This window comes from Pogona vitticeps, chromosome 7 (assembly GCF_051106095.1).
Source record: "Pogona vitticeps strain Pit_001003342236 chromosome 7, PviZW2.1, whole genome shotgun sequence".
NCBI classification, from domain to species: Eukaryota; Metazoa; Chordata; class Lepidosauria; order Squamata; family Agamidae; genus Pogona; species Pogona vitticeps.
This window is the reverse complement of record NC_135789.1, coordinates 32,561,908-32,583,866: the sequence shown is the minus strand read 5'-3', so window position 1 is coordinate 32,583,866 and position 21,959 is coordinate 32,561,908. Positions and strand designations below refer to the sequence as shown.

At 55.4% G+C, this 21,959-nt stretch overlaps 1 protein-coding gene across 5 annotated transcripts in view; it reads right to left on the bottom strand.

Moving 5' to 3' along the window:
- SSH2 (slingshot protein phosphatase 2) overlaps positions 1 to 21,959 on the bottom strand; it is a 68,147-nt gene that overhangs the window by 7,056 nt on the left and 39,132 nt on the right. For 3 of the 5 annotated variants that reach the window (XM_072978640.2, XM_072978642.2, XM_078379176.1), the window contains 12 exons: positions 20,183 to 20,286; positions 19,291 to 19,355; positions 15,526 to 15,647; positions 14,019 to 14,087; positions 13,602 to 13,667; positions 11,453 to 11,647; positions 9,566 to 9,659; positions 8,565 to 8,693; positions 7,071 to 7,117; positions 6,774 to 6,924; positions 5,531 to 5,727; positions 486 to 1,386 (listed from right to left, as the gene is read on the bottom strand). In XM_072978640.2, coding sequence (XP_072834741.2) covers positions 486 to 1,386; positions 5,531 to 5,727; positions 6,774 to 6,924; positions 7,071 to 7,117; positions 8,565 to 8,693; positions 9,566 to 9,659; positions 11,453 to 11,647; positions 13,602 to 13,667; positions 14,019 to 14,087; positions 15,526 to 15,647; positions 19,291 to 19,355; positions 20,183 to 20,286 — 2,140 coding nt within the window. Of the gene's footprint in view, positions 1 to 485; positions 1,387 to 5,530; positions 5,728 to 6,773; positions 6,925 to 7,070; positions 7,118 to 8,564; positions 8,694 to 9,565; positions 9,660 to 11,452; positions 11,648 to 13,601; positions 13,668 to 14,018; positions 14,088 to 15,525; positions 15,648 to 16,741; positions 16,883 to 19,290; positions 19,356 to 20,182; positions 20,287 to 21,959 lie in introns of those variants that run through there. The other 2 variants (XM_072978641.2, XM_072978644.2) reach the window with 2 other exon arrangements.

Sequence of the window (21,959 nt, the reverse complement as noted above, 5' to 3'; positions counted from 1 at the left end):
CACAGGAATCCCCCCCCCCAGCTAGACTCCCGGGGGCTTCAGCAAAAAGGAAAAGAAAAGTTGAAAAATAACAGCTATTCTCGGTCACAAAGAAAGTGGCTGGGCAGGGCTAATCTCTCTGAGAACTTCCAAGGCATTCTGGGTCTAGGAGTTTCCTGAGAGACACACTCTATATGGAGTCTAAGGGGCTGCAAGACTACCAGTCCTGTAATGCCTTGCAGTTCCCAGAGAATTCAGCCTTGTCCAGCCACTTCTTCATGCCTGAGAGAAGCCATTATTTCTCAGCTGAAAGTGATTCCAGGCCCTTGAAAGGACTGGGTGTTTGTGTGTGTGTGTGTGTGGGGGGGGGGGTTGGCTAAAGCCCCCAGAAGACTGGCCAGGGGAATTCCGGCAGACTTTGGGGGGGCGGCCATCCCTGAATTCTGAAATGGCAAGATGGAGCCACCCTCCTCCTCCTCTCTCTCTCTCTCCTCCACTTTCCATACCTTGAGCTGCTCCTCCTCCAAGGAGGATTCCTCCGACGCCAGTGGGGAGTTGCGCGCCGAGCTGTTCCGTGGCGCGTCTTCGGTGGACGGCGGGTCCGAGGGGGAGAGCTCCAGCACGGTGCCTTTGGAGAGGCTGTTCCGGCTCCCGCTGCTGCTGCCGCTGCTGCCGCCACCCCCCTGTTCCTCCGCCCTCGAGTGGGAGCACGCCCGTGGCCGGCTGTCCTGCGAGAGCTCCACAAACATCTCTAAGGCGCTGAAGAAGTCGATGCGGTCGGCCCCAAAGTCAGCCTCCTCGGGCCGGGGGGCGGAAGGCGGCGGGCTGGGCGAGGGGCGGCCGGAGGCATCCCGCAGGCAAGACTCCAGCTCCTCCATGGGCACCAAATGGACGCTCCCGTCTCCGGGCTTGAGGAGGGCGTCCTTTTCCAAATCCTCCACCGTTAGGTCCGGGAAGCTCGCCGGGGGCACCCCTAAGGCCTCCTCGCTCAGCCGCCGCCGCAAGGCATCCGAGACGGCGCTGCCGTTGTCCAGAGGAAAACCCGTCTCGTCCAAGGGACAACCGGGAGGGCCCCCGTTGAGGTTGTTGAGGTTCAGCTCGTCCTCCAGTTGCTCCGTACGGTAGTCCCTCGGCGCAATCTCCTGCTGGATCGCCTTGTCCGGGTTGCAGAGATTCCCCAGGGCGCCGGGGCTGGAATGGCACAGGTGCTCTTTCGGGGTGCCGGCGGGGAGCCCTGGAGACCCCGACAGGGGGTGGCAGTGGGAGGCCTTGTTCCCCGAGATCCGGTCTGCCGAGGTGGTGATCTCCTTCTTGCTCACCTCCATCCCGGACTTTCCCATGGGCTCGTGGTGGTCCGAGAGATCGCTGTCGGAGTGCGAGCGCCAGAGCTTGTTGTGACGCTGCTTGCTGCGGGGAAAGAGAAGGCGGAAGGAGGGGTTTGAAACTGGCATGGTGCTAAATAGGATGGCGTGGGGACGGTGAAAGACAAAAAGGGCGTGGGGGTGGGCAGAAATCATGGATGGAGCCGCAGCCATGGGTGGGACAGGACTGACCCCAAACTAACGGCGGTTTCTCCTGCCCCATCACAGAGCTATCAGGGTTCTCACCCGGGGGAAGTGGAATTCTGCAACCTGCCTATATTTATTCTGCGTTTATTTATTCTGCAACGGCTGAGCTTGCCCATGGTGGTGCTGTGTCAGAGGAGCCAGTGAACCCTCCCCACCCTGCTGGCCAAGGACAGGAGAGGAAGGATCCAGGGTGGGGAGGGGGAACCTCCAGTCCCAGCAACGGTCTATGGAAAGGGATTATGGGAGTTGTAGTCCAACACCCCTAGAAGGCCAACTGTTTCCCACCCATTTTGAGAATGGATGAATTATCTCTTTATTTTCCACAGCATAAAGCAACTGGATCCCGTTTTGTTTATTCTGTGCGGTGCGGTTTCCTTTTGGCGGTAAATAACGACCAGGAGAAGTAGGGAAACAAATGTTGGCCAAGCTTTCCTGGAGGGGAGGAACGCAAGGAGTCACAATCCTGTCACACCAACTCCCTGGAGATCTAAATATAGACCCACAGCTCGGGGCACGGGGGGGGGGGGGAGAGAGAAATTTGTTTTCGCCACCCAAAGGGCCCTCCCGGCTGCAACGTGGCAAGTCACACGCTTTTGTCTCAGGCCAGCTGCTGCTCTCCTCCACTGGGGCCACCTGTCCACCGCGTGGCCTCCACCCAGTGCCCATAAGGGGACAAAAACAAGCAGCCAGCCTGACGAGGTTCTCCAGGGGGTGTGTGTGTGTGTGTGTGTGTGTGTGTGTGTGTGTGTGTGTGTGTGTGTGTGTGTGTGTGTGTGTGTGTGTGTGTGTGTGTGTGTGTGTGTGTGTGTGTGTGTGTGTGTGTGTGTGTGTGTGTGTGTGTGTGTCCTGCCTTCCCTCCTGCTCTGTCCCCCTGCGACACTTCCCAACTTTTGCCCCTAGAGGGCGCGCCTGCTCCATCCGACTTCGGCCATCGGAGATCTGCTCTGGTCACGGATTCGGATCCGAGTCACTCTCCTCCTCTCCCTCCAGGGAAGGAGGAGAAATCCTTCCCGCGCGGGACAAAACCAGAGGCCACTCCGCTGGCACCGCAGGGGAGTGCCTCAGCCACACGAGGCCCCTGCCTTCCTCAGCCTGGGATCAGCCTGGCACAAAATTTGTGGCCAGAGTTGTTCTGGGGGAGGAACGGGCTCTAGGGCGGGGAGAAATCTTGCGCGTCCAGACATTGGGGCTGGAGAGCTTGGGGGGGGGGGGAACACGTAGCCCAAAGGCGCAGTCACGACGACAGCCAAGGTGTCCAAGAGCTTCCGCTCCATCCAACTTCCGCTGACTGCTGGCTGGCCACACAAGTTACCATTTCAGGACTTGTTCTTAACCTAGCCCAGGGAGTTAGAGAGCACCCAAAGGTGGAGGCGTCTGCTACCGAGGCACCTGCTTTTGCAGAGACCCCCAAGGGCTTCCCCGAGAGAGAAATGGAAGTTTACTTTTCTACGCCCTGGCCAGCCAAGCCAGGGCGGCCGCCCCAAGCGGTCCCGGTGGTTACACAACCCGCCTCCTCGGCCTTTTCAATTCGCTGCCCCCCCCCCTGTGGGTTCAACCCCAGAGCGAAGACCAGTGTTTTCGTTGCCTGCGATCCTCTGTGCACATTTTCAATGAGGCATATTTTCATCAGCCTGGAAACCGATTCTCTTAACAACACAGACACACAACTTCACACACAAATCTGGCTTTATGGTTGCTCACAGAGGTGTTATTTCTAGAGGGCTAACTCAAGATGCACCACAACCGGGATATCGGAGACAAACTCTGTTTGCTCGCGGAGACAATAGAAGAACAAAAGGCAGGCATGCTCCTCCACAAGAGCAAAAAAAAAGATAATATCAAAGTCCACAGGGGACTCTGCATTTCCTTAGGACCCAGTCGAGTTCGCCAAGTGCGCAAGCTTCTGAGTTATCCAGAACTGTTCATCGAGCTGGCCAGGGTTGCAGGAACTGAATCTGGGGGCAGAATTGAAATGCCTCAGGGACTGAGCGAGCGGGTCAGCGGGTTATGGGTATTGGGAAGCTGAGAACTTGAGGGAAATTAATTTTTCCCCCTTCCAGAAAACCTTACAGAGAGGGCACGGAGTCTAGAAAAGTAACTTTTCTGAAATTAGCAGGACCGGGGAGGCAGCCGGCGGCTTCCCACTCCCCCCCCCACCTCTGCAGAAGCACAAACCGATCAGCAAGGAACCTCGGTCCCTTTCAGCTGGCCCTGAAACTCAAACAGGAAAATCCTATGAATGCGAATCAGCCCGTTTCATCGGCCCGAGAGCAGCCAGAGGGTAAACCAAACTGCCAGGAGAGAGAGAGAGAGAGAGAGAGAGAGAGAGAGAGAGCGAGCGAGCGCTAAGCCACACAACAGGAAGACGCAGGGAGAGAAGAGCAAAATCAAACCAGGTGCCGGAAAAACACGGCCCCGGCCTCTCCCTTTTATGCCCAGGAGCCACTTCCGTGTTGGAACACGGCCGCGGCCACAACACAAACCATTCCTATCCTTATTTCTTTTGCCTCTTTCGAAGATGCCTTTCACGTGGAATTTCTTTCGACACCTTTTTCTTAAAAAGACTGGGACACAACAAAACTTCTCGCAACCACCCTCTCCTGCAAATAGGACTGTTTTTAAAACCAGACGCTAGTCAGAGGAGGAAAGACACCTTCCAGCCACGGGCAAGCAAAAGGCATGGGGGGGGGGAATTCAGCAGTGGGGGGGCAGTCCAGGGGAAGGCCAGGCTGAACGGCAGCGTCGCATCGGTTTGGGCGGCGGAGACGACCCTTCGCCATTGTGACGAGGAGCTCGAAGTAGAGCAACTTGTGAAGCTGCCAAAATTGGCAGCCACCATGTCATGTTGCAGTGAGTTCCACAGCTGAACCCTGCCCTGAGTGAGGAAACTCTCCACCTTTTATCCATCCCTAATCTCCCAACCTTCAGCTTTGGGGGATGTTCTCCCTCCGCCTCTGGGACCCTCCAGTTGCTTCTTCTAGTCTGCAATACAGAGATTGGCGTCCCAACCTTCCTCGGAGGAGCGGCGTAAGGACGGCCCACCAGAAATGCCGGGGAAGGCCTTGTGGTCTTGGGCTGCCCCACATGGCAGCGCATGAGAAAAGCCAAGGGTTGTGAGGTCCTCTTTTGCCCTTTCCTCCATCCAAACTTTATGAGGATCTTGGCCTCAGGGCCCCTTCTCAAAGTTGAGAAGTTCAGGCCAGGCCAGATCACCGTGGCCGGCTCCCCTTTCCACATCAAGGGCCCGGCACGCGGACCCTCTTCCCCACCGTACGGAAAACCACGTGGTGGCTGGAAGGGAGTCCTTCGGCAGGACACAAAATCTCTCTGTTTCTCTCTGGAGATTATGCTCGGACACGTGAAGGCGTCAGAGGGGGAGCCGAGGGAGGCGGGAGGGAGGGAGAGGCGGTCCAGGGCAGGAAATGAAGGGAAAACACAAACACCCACATGGCGTAACAGGGAGACATGCGATCTTCCCCTCAAAGCAGATGATGGGGATCTCACGTTACGAAAACCCGGGCGATGGGGCAACTCCAAACTCACCCACCCACACTCAACAAAACAGGAGAACCAGCGAACGGGCGAGCAAGCAGGGCGGTTCAGAGGGCGCCTCGCCCCCTCCCTCTGCCCAGCCGAGAAATCTTTTCCTGGAAGGGCCACCCTCGCTTCCCGCTTCCCTGCTTCAATCCAACCTGATGCCCTCGGGAGGCCTTCGACTACAAACCCCATCCTCCCTGGCCAACAACAGGCATTTTGACCCAACATGTGAGGGTGTTTGGTTGGGATGATGATGATGATATTATTATTATTATTATTATTATTATTATTATTATTATTATTATTATTATTATTATTATTATTATTATTAGTATTATTATTAGTATTATTATTATTATTATTATTATTATTATTATTATTATTATTATTATTATTATTGCTGCTGCTGCTGCTGCCGCTGCTGCTGCTGCACCGGGTCAACTGACCTGGCGAGGAGGATGCCCTGGTACTCCTCCAGCTGCCGCATGAAGCTGGGGTTGGGCTTGGTGACGGTGCGGCGCTTCTTCACGTGGTCGTAGGCCCGGTCGAGGTTCCAGCCGTACTCCTTCATGGCGTAGGCGATCACCGTGGAGGCCGATCGGCTGACCCCCATCTTGCAGTGGACCAGGCACTTTGACCCGTTCTTCCTGGATGGAGAACCAGAGAGCAAGGGGAGGGGGGGGTCAGGAAAAGAGGAAGGGAGATGCAGGTGGACCGATGGGAAACGGAAGGGGCCGGGGAAGATCTACCAGGGTGTGGGTGGTGGGTGGTGGGTCTCCTTCTTCATAATGCTTATAAATGTTACACACAGGGGGCAGAAACCTTCGAACGAGGGTGTCGTGGGGAAGGAGGTGGATTGGGCCCTCCAGGGGCTGTGGTTTCCCCACCCTTACACAGGGAGCTGCCACGTCTAACTCTTTACAACCACGTGAAGCCTATGAGATAAACGTCACTCATGTCGGGAAGGGCAGGATTCAAGCCCATTCTTCTCGGCTGGGAAAAAAGACAAGGATAGAAATCGAAACAAATAATAAAGGATACAATCAATTATGTAGTGGAGGGTTTTGTCCCACAAAAAAAACCCTACTTTTCTTCCTTCTTTCCTTCTTCCCTCCCTTCTCTTTCATAGTGGAAAATGAGTTAAGAGGACAGGATAAAACAAAGCACTCTCTAATCACGTACGGGTCAGGGTTAACTCTTGGGGTCCCTGCTCCCCCAGGGAGCGCTGAATACCGGGAATGCCAGGGGAAAACCCCAATTCCTTGGAATCATCCTTTGCTCTGAACCAGTGTGTGTGTGTGGGGGGGGGTAGAGAACCAATGACTTCCCTTGATCAAAATCAAGGCAGTGGGAAAAGAAGCAGGAGATTGCTCGCTGACACCCCCTGATTAAGGGGAATTTCTCACTTCCCAGCTTGAGTATGATTCACGCTGGGAAGGGTTTCCCTGACGGGTGCTTAGAAGCCAAGCAGGGACAGGAAAGACTCTTCAGCCTGGGCTAAAAATTCCCAGAAGTTCCCAGCTGGGGTGTTGAACTCTGGGAGATGTAACTCAGAAGCCTTTCCGGCTCAGCCGGCTGTTCAGATACACCGGGATTGTTAGAACCTCATCCAAAGGCCGACGAAAGGCAGACCGGGGGGGGGGGGCGGGGACGGGACGGGACACGTTTTATTGCGTTTTCAAAAGGAACTTGCTTTGCTTTGGAGATGAATTTGTAGGTGTCGTTCCAGTAAGCCAGCAGATCGGTCGCCTCTTCGTCGTAGACCCGGATGTTGTGGTATTCAAAAACTCCAGGGAAGAAGTTGTCGATCTCCCGGGTGACGTTCAAAATATAGCGGACACTGCGTGGAAAGGGGAAGAGAAACGTGTAAAGACCGGGCCAAGTTTTCGAAAAAAACATACCTGTTTTAGAAACACCACCACCACCACCACCACACCCCGTCCCCCGTATGCACAAAGCATCTCTCTTTTGGGCCTTACGTCTTACCCGCGATTCTGCAGGTCTTCCAGATTGGAGGCGTTCCACTCCGAACCCTGCACGAGAGAGGAGCACACAGCAAGACGCTTAGCGAAGAGGAAGAAGAAAGGGGAGAGCGAGGAAAACGCTTCTCTGTTTGTTTGGAAACAGAAAAGGTGGTGCAAAGCCGAAGCCGCACATCATGTCCCTAGGAGTGGTTGAGATGCAAGGAGAGCAGTGAGTGAGTGAGAGAGAGAGAGAGAGAGAGAGAGAGAGAGAGAGAGAGAGAGAGAGCTGGGCAGATTGAGCCAAAGAGGTCCCCTCTGCTTTGCCTAACCAGCAGGGCCTCAGGGTGAGCCCTCTTCCCACGCCAACGCACCGAGAGAGGGCACGGCATGCCCCTGGGGCTCATGGAGAAAGCCCCAGAGTTGCTGCTGACTCATTGGCAGGCGTGGCGTCACCAAGATGTGCCCTGGCACTGGGAGAGAGGAAGATTTCAAGAGCCCGGTGTTGACGTGGCTTGGCTCTTCTTTGGCTTCTCTTCAATCCCTGGCACAAGGGTGGGACTTGGAACTAAGGCGCTGAGAGGCAACGCATTATTGGGGACCCATCCCTTCTGGTCTCCCTGCCCTTCCCCGTCTGTGAGTAACCAAAAAAGGCCCAAAAGATGCGGTTTTCCTTGAAACGAGGAAGTGGACCCCTCTCGGCGCTCAGTGAGACAGCCTGACGGCTACCTTCCCACACCTGAAAACTGACCTTTGAAAAACAGAACCGTCAATGCTGCCTTACAGGGGGAGAAGACTCAGAACCGGTTTCCCCTTCCCTTCTTCTGGCGGGGGGTGGTGCCCTGGGGCTCTGCAGCTGGCCCAAGGCCACCCAGGCTGGCTGCACTCCCGGTGGGGAATCGAACCCCCAGCCTCTGGCTCTACAGCCAGAATATGCCTAAACCACTGAGTTCTCCAGCCAGCGGGCCTTTTCTGGCTCCTCCGACTCATTGTTTCTTTCATCTCCATATTCCTGTCATTTATCTCTATTTTCTCTCCTGATAAAAGGACTGAAGGCGGCAGGCACCATGTTTAAAAGACAAGTGCGAGGAGGACGGGAGGCTCGGAAGGGGAGTGGCCGTCCTCTGGACAGCTCGGAGACGAACTGTGCGGTGCTTTGAAAGGTCCAAACCAACGCTTCTGATTATGCCAGTTCTGTAAGAGAGGAGTCACGCAGCCGGTGGCTCCAACTTCACTCCAAGTTTTAGTTTTAACTATATCTGGGGGAGAAACACCAGCATCTTAGAATTCACACCCAAACCAGCCACATCTCCTCCCCCCCCTTTGCAAAACTGGGGTCACGAGGATCTCAGGCCAGATCCTTGCTGGGCTTTGCAAGGCTCGCTCTCCAGACCTCGCAAAGAAAAGATGGTGAAGCTTTCAAAATGTAACTTGGATGTGAGATTTAAGCCACAAGCAGAGCAGCGGGAGATGCCTTGGCTGGCGGCCCTTCGCCCCGGCCCCTGCGTTGGGGGCTTACCAGGAAGACGTGCTCGAAGATCTGGGTGGGGCTGTCCATCTGTCCCAGGATGACGATCATCTCGTTGTCAATGAATTCCTTGAACTCCCGCAGGTTGCAAGCCATCTGCATCTCCAGCTCCGTTCGGATCTGAGGTTGGGGAAAAGGGAGAGGAAAGAGGCTGCCTTGAACTGGCGATGCACATCTCTCAGCAAATGACCGCCTCCCCAGAACCTTGCGCTTCTGGAAAATCCAACTTTTCAAAAAAAAAAGTTGTCAATTTTTAATTAAAATTTTTATAAAATATTTTGTAAAAGTTTTTTGATAAACTTTTAAACAATCATTTATAAAAACTTTAATTACAAATTAAAGTTTTTGATAAATTTTTAGTAATTTAATAAAAGATCTTATAATATTTTTTTAATTCAACAGTTTTCGTCTCCAAATATGCTGGGAACATAGTAATTTTAAGGCTTCAGAAGCTCAGAATTGAGAGGGCAGCCAGACCAAAGATGGAAGCGCCGGGGCAGCTGTGACTGGACGGCAGGCAGTCGTTCCACCTATCCGCCGCTCTGTGTCCTTGGGCGACCTCTCCCAGACACCCCCACTGGCCATGCTGCCCGAGCCATTCCGGGAACGGCCGTCCACAAACGCAGAGATGCTCATCCCGAATTCTGTACCGTTCCTCGCCCCCGGATAGGATCAACCCGGCTGATGGAGATCACAGATCAGGGTGGGAGGGCCAGAGGGGGGAGAGAGAGAGAGAGAGAGCAGATTCTCACGGGCAGCCTTTGCCATTCTTCCCACAGGAGGTAACGGAAAAAAACCAGAAGCTGGAACCACCTCTCTTTCTGATCCTAGACGGGAAAATCCATGCATGCAAACCATCGCTCAACATCCCCGGGGGGGGGGGACAACAAACACTAACTTCCTGGCAGCCCGGACCTGGCTTTATTCGCTGCAGACCCTGAGTACCACCGTCCTCAGCAGAGTGGCCAACGCGGCCACCTCGGCCAGCTCACCTCCTTCGACGTGATGTTCTCCAAGTCCTTCTGCATCATGATCTCCCGCAACTTGGTCTTGATCAAGCGTTCTGTCCGCTCGCGCTCGGTCGGGCTGCCGGCAGAGGTGGGGAACCGCGGGAAGGAAGGAGAAAAGAGTCAGGGGTCAACTGTAAGGAAAGCAATAATAATGTCCCGACACCTCTTGGCCTCTCCCGTGCCCGACTCAGGAGGTAGGAGAACAACCACAGCTGTAAAAGGCAGCGGGAAAGCTTGATTGGGGGGGGGACACCCTCTTTTCTGATCCTAAGACCCTCGGGTGCTGCACCTTCTCCTCTGCATCAACCTGGAAATGGCTAGAAGAGGCTCAGCTTACGAGCAGGCCCCTCCTCCTGGGTTTCCTGCCCGGCTGCTACACCGGGTCCAGCCTTCTGGACTTAACGGAGGCCTTTTGCACTTCCCCGAAAGTCGGGCAAAAATGTCACAAAACCAAGGAACGAATCGATCAACCCGCTAAGCAGGGGTGCCCTTCTCTTCACCGCATCCGGAGTCCCGAGGCATCGAGCGAACCCTTCTGTCCAGCTGCTGTCTGGGGTGGGATCGGATGGGGGCCATGGGATTTGTAGTACGGTGTCAATGGACAGCGGCCAGTTGGAGGAAGGGTGGCAGGCGGCCGGCCTCCAGCTGTGCAAGGGTCGAAGGGCCTGCCCCACACTCCCATCTGCTTGACCGGGCCATTCAACACCTCCCCATCAGTCACGGAGTGTGTATCAAAAGGCACAAGGAAAAGTGTGGAACTCAAAGAGCTGTGCCGGGTGGGCTTTGAGACCCCCACGCAACCTTTGTAACTGTGCTTGCTGGTGACGTTCCTTCTCTCCAACAACCACCCTGCGAGGGAGGCCCAGCAAACTTCATCCTCATGGGGAGATTGTTGTGCCTGCATGACCCCATCAAACCACTCGCCACACGGCCTGTCTGTCTGTCTGTCTGTCTGTCTTCCCTCTCTTAGGGTCCTCTCCCACCCACCCCCCAGTTTCCTGGCCCTGCACAGACTCTTGATGGCAGGCAAGCAGGGAAATCTGCCACAGCCGGGCCAGCCAACCGCCTCAGCCTACCTTTCTTGGAAAGGTAAATCGCTCCCAGGCTCCTTATATGGAGATGCAGAGACACGGCTCACACCCGAGGCCGCATTCCAGCCGCCGGCTGGACTTATCGGCCGCTGTAAAAATAGCTCAGGCTAATCAGCGAGAAGGGTGGCACTAAGCTGCCATCTTGGTCACTGGGTCTGTTACCTTCTCTCTCTCTCCCTTTCATGCGTGCGAGCGCACACAAACCACTGCTGTGCAACCCAAAAACGTCCTGGCTCAACCAGACCCACGTGGACCCGGAGGCTTTAGAGACTCGGCTTTTGGGAACCCCCTAGCAGGAGGTGTGCTTTCAGCCCAGGGGCACGCTCGGGGGGGGGGGGCGCCCAAGGCCAAAGGGTGGGAGTGAAATACAAACCGGGGGGGGGGGAGAAAGAAACCAGTGTGTTCCAGCCTAACGTTCTGATGGCCATGAGGTGCATTTCCAGCGTTTAAAGGGCCGCCGTTTGGGAGAGCGCAGAGAGCGCCGGCTTCGGCCTGCCAGAGGGCCGGGCTCGGCTCCCTGAGCGTGAAGTTCTCCATCCGTCTCCTAGAGCTCACGGGAGGCAACCCCGCCCTAGGCGGCTTCACTCACAGGCCCATCCGAGAAGGAAGGAAGGGAGGGAGGGAGGGTAACCGAGGGCCCTCCCAAGCCTTCGGATCCCCCACGGAGGGCCTTTTGCCAAGGAAGCCCTTCGGCTGCTGAAGGCCTGGGACAGACCGTCGGAACGAAGAGAGCCGCTCGCCCGCCCTCCTGCCCGCCCGCCCGCCCGGAGGGACTCACACGTCGGTGAAGAGGGCGGGAGAGTCTGGCCGGTGGGACTGGACATCCTGCATGGCATTCCATTCGTTGACCGAGGACTGGTCCGAGTTGATGTGGCTCTCGTAGTAGCTGACCCAGGTGAGGAAGAGGCTGCCCGGGTAGTAGTTGTGGATCCGCGCCACCTCGCACGCCTTGTGGAGGCTCTGCAAGGCAGACCTGAGCGCCGGGGCAGGGAGGAAAAGAGAGAGGTGACTCGGATCAGGGCCTCCCTTTCCTCCACAGAGTTTCAATACGCCCGAGGGCTCCCCCTCTCATCTTCATGACAACCACTCCCCCTGCAGAGCGGGGCAGGCCGAAACAACATCATGTCCACGCACACAGTCACCGTCTCTTCGCCCTGGACCCACCTCGGTCCTTGGCTGGTTTGTGGCAGGCAAGCAAAAGTCAGGCCCGGCAAGTCCCCGGATGGGAGACCGCCAGGAGAATCAAGAATTTTCAGGTATGGCTAGGGAGAGATCGCCAAACTCATGGAGGCGCGTCGTGGGTCATCATTCTCAGCTAGCGGGATGAGGCGCCTGCAACTCCCTCCGCCCCTTAAGGGGCTTGTGCCTTGGGAGTTAAGGCCAGGGCACTGTGAGCTTCCTCTTTCACCCACTGTCCTGACTGCACCAGCTGAACTTTTTTAAAAACACGGGGCAACATGCAAATAATTTTGCTATTAAAAGATTTCCTTGTAAGCCTCTGAAGGAACTCCTCCAGAGCCGTCCTGGACTTCTCCGGAACTCGTTTTTTAGAAACCAAGGCATGACCTCCACAGCAAACAGAAAACCCGTCACTGATCTCCTCCTTTCTGCTTGTAAACAACGCTCCCTGGGAAACTGAAAATAATTCACACCCCTCTCAGCCACCTGATGGGTTGAAGGCCGTCCAGGAAGGAAGGTGCCCCTTGCTGGAATGTTTCGAGACACTTTCTAAGAAGAGAGAGGAAAAGCGGCCGGGCGGGCGGGGGGGGGGGGGGAGACAGAAGGCCTTCTCTCTCTCTCTCTCTCTCTCTCTCTCTCTCTCTCTCCTATTTTGAACTGGAGTTCTAACTTTGGCCATGACCTCGGGACTACAGGTTAGAAAGAAACGGAGAGACAGGGAGATGAAAGCCCACCAGTTTCGAAACCGGCAGGTGACGCATGTGGGCAGAGGGGGAAAAGGATCCTTGAGTCACCCTAAGGAAAAACCTTCCATGAGAGCAGCCCTAAAAAAAGAGAGAGGGGATCTGGGTTTGGCAGAAAAATAACCTGCAGACGACACCACCCGCAGATAGACATATTTATATCTCTCCTTTAACAGGGGCTGCTGTCCTCCGAGGTTTCTCTTTGGGGAGGAGAGTCAAGGAGGTATAGCTAGATATAGGGAGAAGCATCTTCTGCTCTAAGGAGAGGTGAGGAGGGAGAAATACCAAGGAACAGGCACCCCATTCCCCCCACCACAGAGAAAAGGCTGCTTCTCTCTTATTCTTGCAGACTCGAGAGACTAGACCAGCACGAACCGGGACAACAGAGACGACCTTAAGGGCAGGGGGCAGGCCTGTACGGGTGTAAGACCACCCTCTCCCCCACCCTCTGGGGCCCCTTCAAACAGGTTGCAACACAACCCTCGCCACCTCTGGGCAGGGGACGATCAGGGCTGGGTGGCAACCCACCCGAGTATGCCCGGGAGGGAAAGCTTGGTGCAGACATCTGTCGAACAGCGACAGGTGCCCAGGAGAGACTGTCCACAGACCAGCCCTTTCGATGGGACGACAACCTTCCTCATTTCTAAGTTACAGGCACAATTCTGCACCCCCAACTACCACACCTCCGAGGAGACCTCCTGAAAACATCTCCCTCAAGGACCTTGACCTCCAGAGAAATCTGCGTGGGAGAAAATGGCCTCTGGGCATGGTGAAATGAGACCTCCATGTCCAAGAGCAGTATACCTTCAAAAAACCAGATATGACTGGTATGCACAGAAAGGGAAGGTCCGTCACCCTGCCTGTGAGGCTCACGGATGCGCCTGGGTGCAAGACAGGACACCAGACCGGAGAGACGGGGGGCCTGATCCACAGAGACGATTTTAGTTCTTTTTTTAAAAAGGAGGAAAAACATGAAATAACGGGGAGAAGCGGGCACTATCTTACCACATCGCCTGCACGGAGACTGGCTTAAAGATATGTATCCTGTTGTCGGTGGAGACGCTGAAGCCCCTGGAAGGCGAGAGAAAGAGCGGACGGGCTCGTGAGAAGGAGGATGAAGTTCAGCGAGAAACACATTTTGCCACATGGCAACTCAAAAGGGACGGGGGCCGAGGTCGGAAACAGGATTTCCTGGGCCCCCGATAATAACTCACCCAAGACGCGGCTGCCCCACAGCCAGTCCCTCCCGAAACAGGGATAAAGGAGAGGGATACGGCTCAACACGCCCCCTCCCTCTGTCCCCGGGAGAGGTGTTCGGCTTCATTGGGTCTTGGCTCTGAGTTCATGGGTGATCCCTGGGGAGGGGGCGGGGGGTGCGAAGGGGCCCCGGGGGAGGCGGCCTGACCCAGAAGCAGCGCTTACCCATCGCCATCCAGGTGAATGAGTGCATCGCTCCAGAGGGGTAAAACCAGACCCATCGTGCAGACGCTACTGGAAAGACAAGAAAGGGGGGGGTCACCATCCTCTGTTGGGTTTCATGGGGCTGGATCCCTCTACCGGGGGGGGCAATGAAAAGAGCCCCCATGGACCTGATCCACCACCCACCATAAAGGGCGGGTGGGGTGAGAGGTGGTGGATCCAGAGGGCCAGCAAAGGAGAGGTCCCAAGTCTCTCTCTTCACCCCAGCCTGACAGCCAGGAAAAAAGTTCATTTCCTGGACGACAGCCCCCTGAATCCTGACGCTGGAGACCGAATCTTGCGAGAGAGGACTCGGGAGCTGTACCCTTCTTTAAAAAGTAACTTTGCCAAGGAGGCTGCTGGCAAGAGATTCGGGCGACCGGGATCCTAAAGCCCACAGTCATGAAACTCGTGGAGGGACTCTGGAGCCCATGCTCCTCTCGCTCTCCTCGCAGGGTTGCCAGGAAGGATAACGGGCGAGGGAGGGGGACAGGGAGGAGAGAGCCAAGAAAGCCACCTTGAGCCCAACACAGGACGCGCTGGCGGGAAACGAAGCCAGAAGACGAACGAATAGCCCTCCTGGCCAGTTTCTGTTGGCACTTCGCTCAGGTGGGGAAGATAAACTCTCCTAGCGTGGAGGGTTGCTGTGGGTTTTTCGGGCTCTTCGGCCGTGTATTCTGAAGGTTGTTCAACCTCCAGAACACAGCCAAGGAGCCCGAAAAACCCACAACAACCATCCGATCCCGGCTGCGAAAGCCTTCGAGAATACACCTCCCAGCATTGCTGGATTATGAGACCCATCGTCCTTGGCCAGAGCAGAGTGGTGGGATGATGGCAGTGGGGGGGGGGACACACCATCTTATCTAGAGGCCCGACTTCTCCCAGTCTCACTGATCTCCTTTTCTGCGACACAACAGGTACAGGGGGTTGTACAATTCTCTCTCTGCGTTTCCACCTAGTTCTGCCTGGAGCATGAATGAGCTCATGGAAAAAATACTGGGGGGGGTGGGTGGGCGCCGCAATGCCAAAGGGCCTCCCAAGAGACCCATCGGGATATTTTTAGGGCCGTCCCGCTCCTGAGCCCCCAGCAACAAGGCTAAATTGAGCCGGCAGATCCTCTGCGGGTCAGCAAGAGGGAAGGTCTGGTGTCCGATCCAGCCGGGGAACTGGCTGGGTGGGAATGCCACCGCCTTGTGCTTATGTAACAGCCCTGAATCCTCTCTTCCAGCAGCACCGGGTTCAAGCGGATCCAGCTTGAGACGCTCAAGGGCACGCTGAGAAAAACTGGGAAGGAACCGCTCGGAGGCGAGCCCGTCGGGGGGACACGGCTCGGGCGGAAGGCCGGCTTCCAAAACTCTTTGAAAATAAAAAAAAATTTAAAGGAAGAAAAAGAGAGAAGACCCAGTTTTTTTCTTTTAGCTGCGCTGAGCCGCTCACAGCTGGAAGTGGCGGCGGTGAAAAGCGGACGCACCTGTCGTTGGAGGAGAAATCCATGCCCAGGACGATGCTCTCCTCCGTATCCTGCCGGCCGTTGGTCGAGACCACCACCATGTACCGGGTGCGATTCTGGTACGTGCTTTCCAACCTCACGGCCTGGGCGAGCAGAGGAGGAAAGAAGAATCAGTGACGAAAACTTGTCCCTCTAAGTCTAAAGCATGCACGTGCCCCACGTTCGACGGAAGCAAGTCTTTGCTCTATGGGACACCGGGCGTGCTCGGCTCTCGCCTCCCGGAAACCCCAGCCAGCAGGACCCTCGGGGGGGGGGGGGAAGGCTTCCGGGAGCTGTAGTCTGAGGCACCGGAGTGGAAAAGCTTCTTCTACAGCAATGGTTTCCAACCTTGGGTCTCCTGGTGTTGGTGGACTACGACTCCCAGAAATCCTGGCCAGCAAAGCAATCCGCGAAAGCTTCCGGGAGTTTTAGTCCAGGAACATCTGGGAACCCAAGGCTGGGAAGGACCGGTCTGCAGGCTTGGGGACCTCCACACCTTTCATCCAATGTAGGGGGACAGGCGGAAATACAACAGGACAAGCTCTCCTCACCTAGAAAAGGGAGAGTGCCTAAGCAGCTTCTTGACAACAAGGAATCAAACCAGGTCATGGTCCTGGGGGGGTGGCCTGACGCAACAGGTATCAACCCATGCCAAGGAATTCAGAGGATAAAACACAGCGTGACCCCTTTGAGACTGAGGATAATAGATCAGCCTTTGCAAACGAACTGTCCTGACCAAACTTCTGCCCTCTGGAAAAAAGAACTTCGGCTAGAAAACAGGTCTAGGCAGACTGTTTCCCTGCTGCACTTATTTTCTGCTTGCGGGGAGTCAGTCTCTAGTTGTTTGCAAAAAGGGAGCAAAATCACAACTTACCCCAGACCCTGTCTTTAAGACGGGTGGGCTTTCTGCTTGCAAGGGGTGCGTTTCCCAGGACGCAATCTGCCGGTTGCCATTGGAAGGGTTAAAAAAAAAAAGAGAGACACCAACCAAACCAAAGGGGGCTGGAGGGTCCGCCTCGGCACAACAGACGTGGGGCTTGAACCACAGCGACACCTTCGACCAGCCAGAAAAGCAACTACAGGGGTGGGTGCCTGGAGCTAAGCACCCGGCAGAATCGGTCCTTCTCGTTGGAGCACAGTCCGCCCGCCCCCTCGCAGCAGCACCGGATTCGAGAACCTACCCTCCCTCCAACTTCACCTGGAATGCAGGAGGAAACAGAAGGCCTGCCCGAGCGGGCCAGGCATCGAAGCCGCCCGACAGAGGAGCGGGCGGAGGACGGCACCCGGCGCCCATGGCGTTCTCCCTTCCTGAGAACCACGGGCAGGGCTCCGCACGATCCTCCTCAATCCGCCGCAAAGAGCTGACTGACTCAGGGCCTGAGGAGGCTTGGCACGCCAGCCGCCCTCCTCCTGGGCCAAGGCCAAGCCAGCCTGGCAGACGTCACTGCGCTGACGCAGTGTGCCAGGAAACGGGGTGGTGGTGGTATCACACCACACCGCTCGCTTGCGGGAAGCCAAGAGGAACCTGCCCCTCGGGGACCCGGGTGGGGGGAAGTAGGGGGGCAGGGGAACAACCAAGGGCCAAAGGGCGTGTGGCAGCAGGACCTCTGAGACGCTCCCCCTTTCTGGCTTCTGTACGACTCCCCTCCCGCCATTTTCTTTAGTGGGACATCACTGTTCAGACACCTTACAGCCCTCTAAGGAAACTCAAAATGAATGCATGTGCCCTTATGGAGAAGGGCAGGTTGGGGACAGCAGGCCGCAGCGCTCCACCTTCCTCCTCCTTTAAGCAATTCAGCCCCCGAGGGAACGCACAGAAACACAGGAAGCCGCTTTGCTCCTCCGAACTTTGGCACAGCCAGCTCTGAATGGCAGCAGCAGCAGCAGCAGGAGGAGGTCCCCATGGTGTCGGGCAAAAGTCTTGGCGGGCGCTTCCAGGAGTTCCCTGACACCTCTTGGGTGTCTCCCCTCCAGAGTCCTAGTTAACGTCCGAATTCAGACAGGACAAGGTGCCTCCGGGGTGGCAAGGGGTCCTTCTTGGGGATGGTCACAAGAGGCCCTCAGACCCTGGACTACAGGAGGAGGGAAGAATCTGACCGTTCGCGGCCATGCCACTCCCTCGCCAGCAGGGAATCCCTGAGCATCCTAGGCGACCAGCAAGTGACTCCCCTCATGGCCATGTTACTCTGTGGGAGAGCTGTTCCAATACAGCTGGGTAGCTTCCAAAATCTGCACAGGCACTCTTGGGAGTGAAATGCCGTTGGTGAACGGTCCAACGGGTGGGACATACCTTGTCCTGACCGTTTGCTACTGCGCATGGAAAGAAGGGAAGCCTAGATGTACACTTCTTTTAGACCCCTGGCCCCGGTGGGGCCTTCACACCTACAGGAGGCAGTGGCTTCTGTTCACGGCAGAAGAGCCAAGGGCCGGACGCTCAGCTAGAAAGCCAGCAGACGCAAGGAAGAGGGAAAGCGGCCCATCGCGCATGGATGGCAAGACACGTATGGACTGCTGCTCAGCGCCAGCTCTCCAGAGAGGCTTGTCTGGCCACAAGCGGGATTAGCGTAATCCCATTTGCTTTTGCTAAACCCATTTGGGCAGCGATCCTTAGCAGGTTGGTTTTCACAGGAAGATCACCACCCAACACGTTTGGAGCCAGGAGAACAGTTTTGCCATGTGCTTATGGCCTTGTGCAAACCCCCCCCCCCCCACACACAGACACTGTGAGCTGCAAAATGCTACTTTGGGATGAAAATGTCCAGAATCAAGCGCGCACGCGCACCAGCACTGGCCTGGTCTGTGCAGCAGACAGGCATCAGAGGGATCTCACCCGGAGCAATACGGGAAACCGTATCATGGTGGTCGGCAGGAGACAGCAAATTTGGGCAGAAGAGTGGAGGGATCTGCGCGTTGAAGGGAGCCCAAGATTTAAAACTGTTTGCTTGTACAGTGGGTGGAAAAAAGGCAACACCATCGGGAAAGCCTAGCTCACGCTTCTAGCCTGAGGTCAAAATCAGAGGCAACGGAGTCGCCAAAAACTGGAGTTTCCAGATTGCGACAATTTAAGTTCAACCGGCAGGCAGGCCGGGCTGGTTTCCCCAACCTTTCCTTGGAAAGATTTGAAAACTTAAGCATGCCCCCAGCGTGACCCTGCTGGTGCTCGATTCACCCGGGCACAAAGGGAACCCATTGTTTGTGGCCCACGTCCCCCTCGGTTCGGCCTGGGAGGAGGAGGAGGAGGCTCCATTTATCCAAAATAGCTGCCTGCGGAAGCACGCGAGGAGGACCGCGATAACCACCAAGTCATGAGACGCTTCGGGAGAACGCGGGCCAAGCAGAGCACCTCGCCCGTGAGACCCGGGGTTTTGCTTGCCACCTGGATTCATATCCAGAGGGCGTTCCAGACAAGAACCCCCCCCCCCGCGAGGGTTCCCTTAGCCAGATGATCCAATAAACCAAGAGCGCCCCCAAGAAGTCTTGGACAGAGGACTCGCGTGAGCAAGCCAAGCTGCGTACGGCATCTATTTTTTTTAGGACAAGAAGTTGTTCTGTATCAAGCCAGGGTCCTTGATGACTGACACCCCCCTCCTCTCCTGGGGGAGAAACAAGAATCTTTTGGGCGGAGTCTCTTAAAACTAAAAACTACAGCTGAGTTATGTTCAGAAGGAGTTAAACGAGTAAGAAAGAAGGGATATGAGAGAGAAAGAGAAGAGGGGGTGTGTGCGTGTGTGAGAGAGAAGGACCTACCAGTCTGATATTGTCTTCCGGGCGGAGAAGCATGAACATGGCTTGGAGATGTTGCTGGAGGTCGCCTGGAAGAGAGGAGGAGGAGGAACGCGTCACGGATCGCAGGAGGCCCCCATTGAGGAGCACATAAATGCCACTGCTGTTCCTCCCAGAAGCCTGAAACGGGGCCTCCTTCCCCAATACGCTGCCGTCCGGCCCGCCACACACCCTTCCCCAAATTCCTGTACCTGCCACCTTTCAGCTCCTGCCCCCAGTCCCACCTTCTAGGCTCACACCCTACAGAAGCCCCCCCCCCTCGCCTTTGCCATCTAGTCCTCCCGTTTCTGCCCCTCTTCCTCCCACGGGGCCCATTATCCTGGCCGAGGGGATGGGAGTTGCAGTCCATCCACCCAGAGGGGGCCCCGGTGGAGAAATGCGAAGGTGTTCAGAAAATAGGACAGCCCAACAAAACACGTTTACTAATGTCTCTAAAGATGTATTGTTATTATTATTATTAGACTGTGTGATTATACAAAGTGTAACAGTAACTTTTAAAGTGTTTATTGTTGTTGGATACGTATGACATGAGGATGTTTACAATGTTACAAGGGTCATGTCGGTCTTCTACACAAAATGTACAGGGAAAGACAAGAGCAGGTGAGATCCAGACTGTCCTATTGAAGAGGAGACCCACTGAAATCAATGGTACGGACAGAAGCCTCCCTTTACAGACATGGGTCCACTCACCCAGGCCACCCACGATTTATGACAGAAAGGATGCTTTTAGGGCCTGGATCCGCCCAGAGGGCCTGGCCAGAGGAGACCTGCTGAAGGCGTATGCGTTTTTATTCTAAGTCCCAACTCACCAGCCCACCGCAGCTTTGCCAGGTCTACTCGAATCAAGACGACTTACCTGCATGTTTGTTGCGCCGGTGACTGATCCTGGGGGTCGAGGAGCCATTTCCGCGGGGCAGGAAGAGGGCGGCGCCTTTGACGGTGAGAAAGCTTTCGCTGATGCTGCCGGAGAGAGACAGACAGACAGACAGAGAGAGAGAAAAGAAAGAAAGAAAGAAGAGATGAACCAACCACGGGGCCGACAAATTAGAAACAGGACCACCCAACCCCCCTCTGTCCGGTTCAGAATGCTGGAGCCAAATCCAGGGTTCTGGAAAGTATTTCCGTGGCAGCGGGGGGTGGCCGTGTGTGTTGCACTACCTGTCCCAGAATTCCCAGCCTGACTGGCTTAGGCATTCTGGGCGTCGTAGTCCCAACCCTGAACATTTCGCCAGCTCTGAATGGGATGACGTCACGGCTGGTAAAGGACCAGCATCCCGAACTGGGCTTTCCTTCCCCCACCGGCCGAACTCCCAGAGCCCCCTCCCTCCTATGGCCTCCCCAGGATGGTAGAGAGAGCCCTGCCGGTTGGGGAGGATGGGCACTGTAGTCCCACCCCCACGGAAGGCCACCCCACAGGCCCAGAAAGGGCACATGGACAGGGCAGAAAGGGGGGGGCACCTTGGCAGCCAGGCCCAAGCTCCCCCACTGCCCTTTCTTTTGAAAGCAATTCTGGGGAAAAAGGAAACCACCAAACACCACTATTCACTCCCCAAAGCAGCTGGCTTCTCACACATGCAAATATTAGGGTTTTTTAAAAAAGACAACTTCTGCAATCTGTTACAAACTTCGTCACCGCTGTCCAGCCTGCGGTTTAAAAAGTCCTGATTGTTTCTCGTCCGCAGACTCCAGAGTTTCGCCCTCTATCTCCCCCCCCCTTCCCGCTGAAAATCTTTATGTAGGGCTTTGAAAGTGATGCAAACCCCAAACCGCAGCGCTAAGCGGCGTGGATTCACACCCCAAACCCTGTCAAACCACCGCACGCCAAGTTAAGGTTTAAATGCACTCCAGAGACCAGCAAAAGCGTCTGCTTCCCTTCTGGTGTTAAATGAAGGGAGGCAGGTTCCTTGAGGTCTCCCTCCCTCTCTTTCCCCTAAGACGACACGCTCTCTGCGCAAAGGTCATTTAAAGAAAAGGAAGTTCAATTCACGCAGAAAGCAGGCAACCGCGCCCAGAAGATCCTGGTAAGAGATTTTGCTTCCAAGTCAGCATGCGCGAGATGGGGGCTCAACACAGAAAGAAGCAGGATTGCCCCCCAACCCGCTGAACTGAGCACGAATCCTCTATTTTAATATGTGTGTGTGTGTGTGTGTGTGTGTGTGTGTGTACACACGTTTATCATTTTCCAACTTGATCCCTTTCGAGCCCAAAGTACACTTTCAGCTTTGCTTCGCGCGCACACATCGGACTGAAAACGAGAGGGGCTGGCAGGAGGGAGAAACGACCAAACACGCTGATATTAAAGGCTGCTCCGCATTTTCTTTTTTAAAAGATCAGGAGCAGCGAAGTGCAGGCAACCATCTGATTTTGGAGGCCAAAGCCTCAGAAATCTTTCAAGATTTATAAATTACATCCTGTTTATAAAGGCAAAGGCTTATATTCACGTTTAGGGGTACCTGCTGCTTTTCTCCGGGGGGGGGGGGGCTTCTTTCGAAGCAGCGTACGGTAAAAAAAAAAAAGTCAGAAGCAGAGGAACATAAAACTGGGCAATAAATTGATGCCACAGAGGACATAACCACCTCCCGGATTCCACCAGATTCTTAACCGTTGCAGCTCAAGCCTACTGAAAATAATCG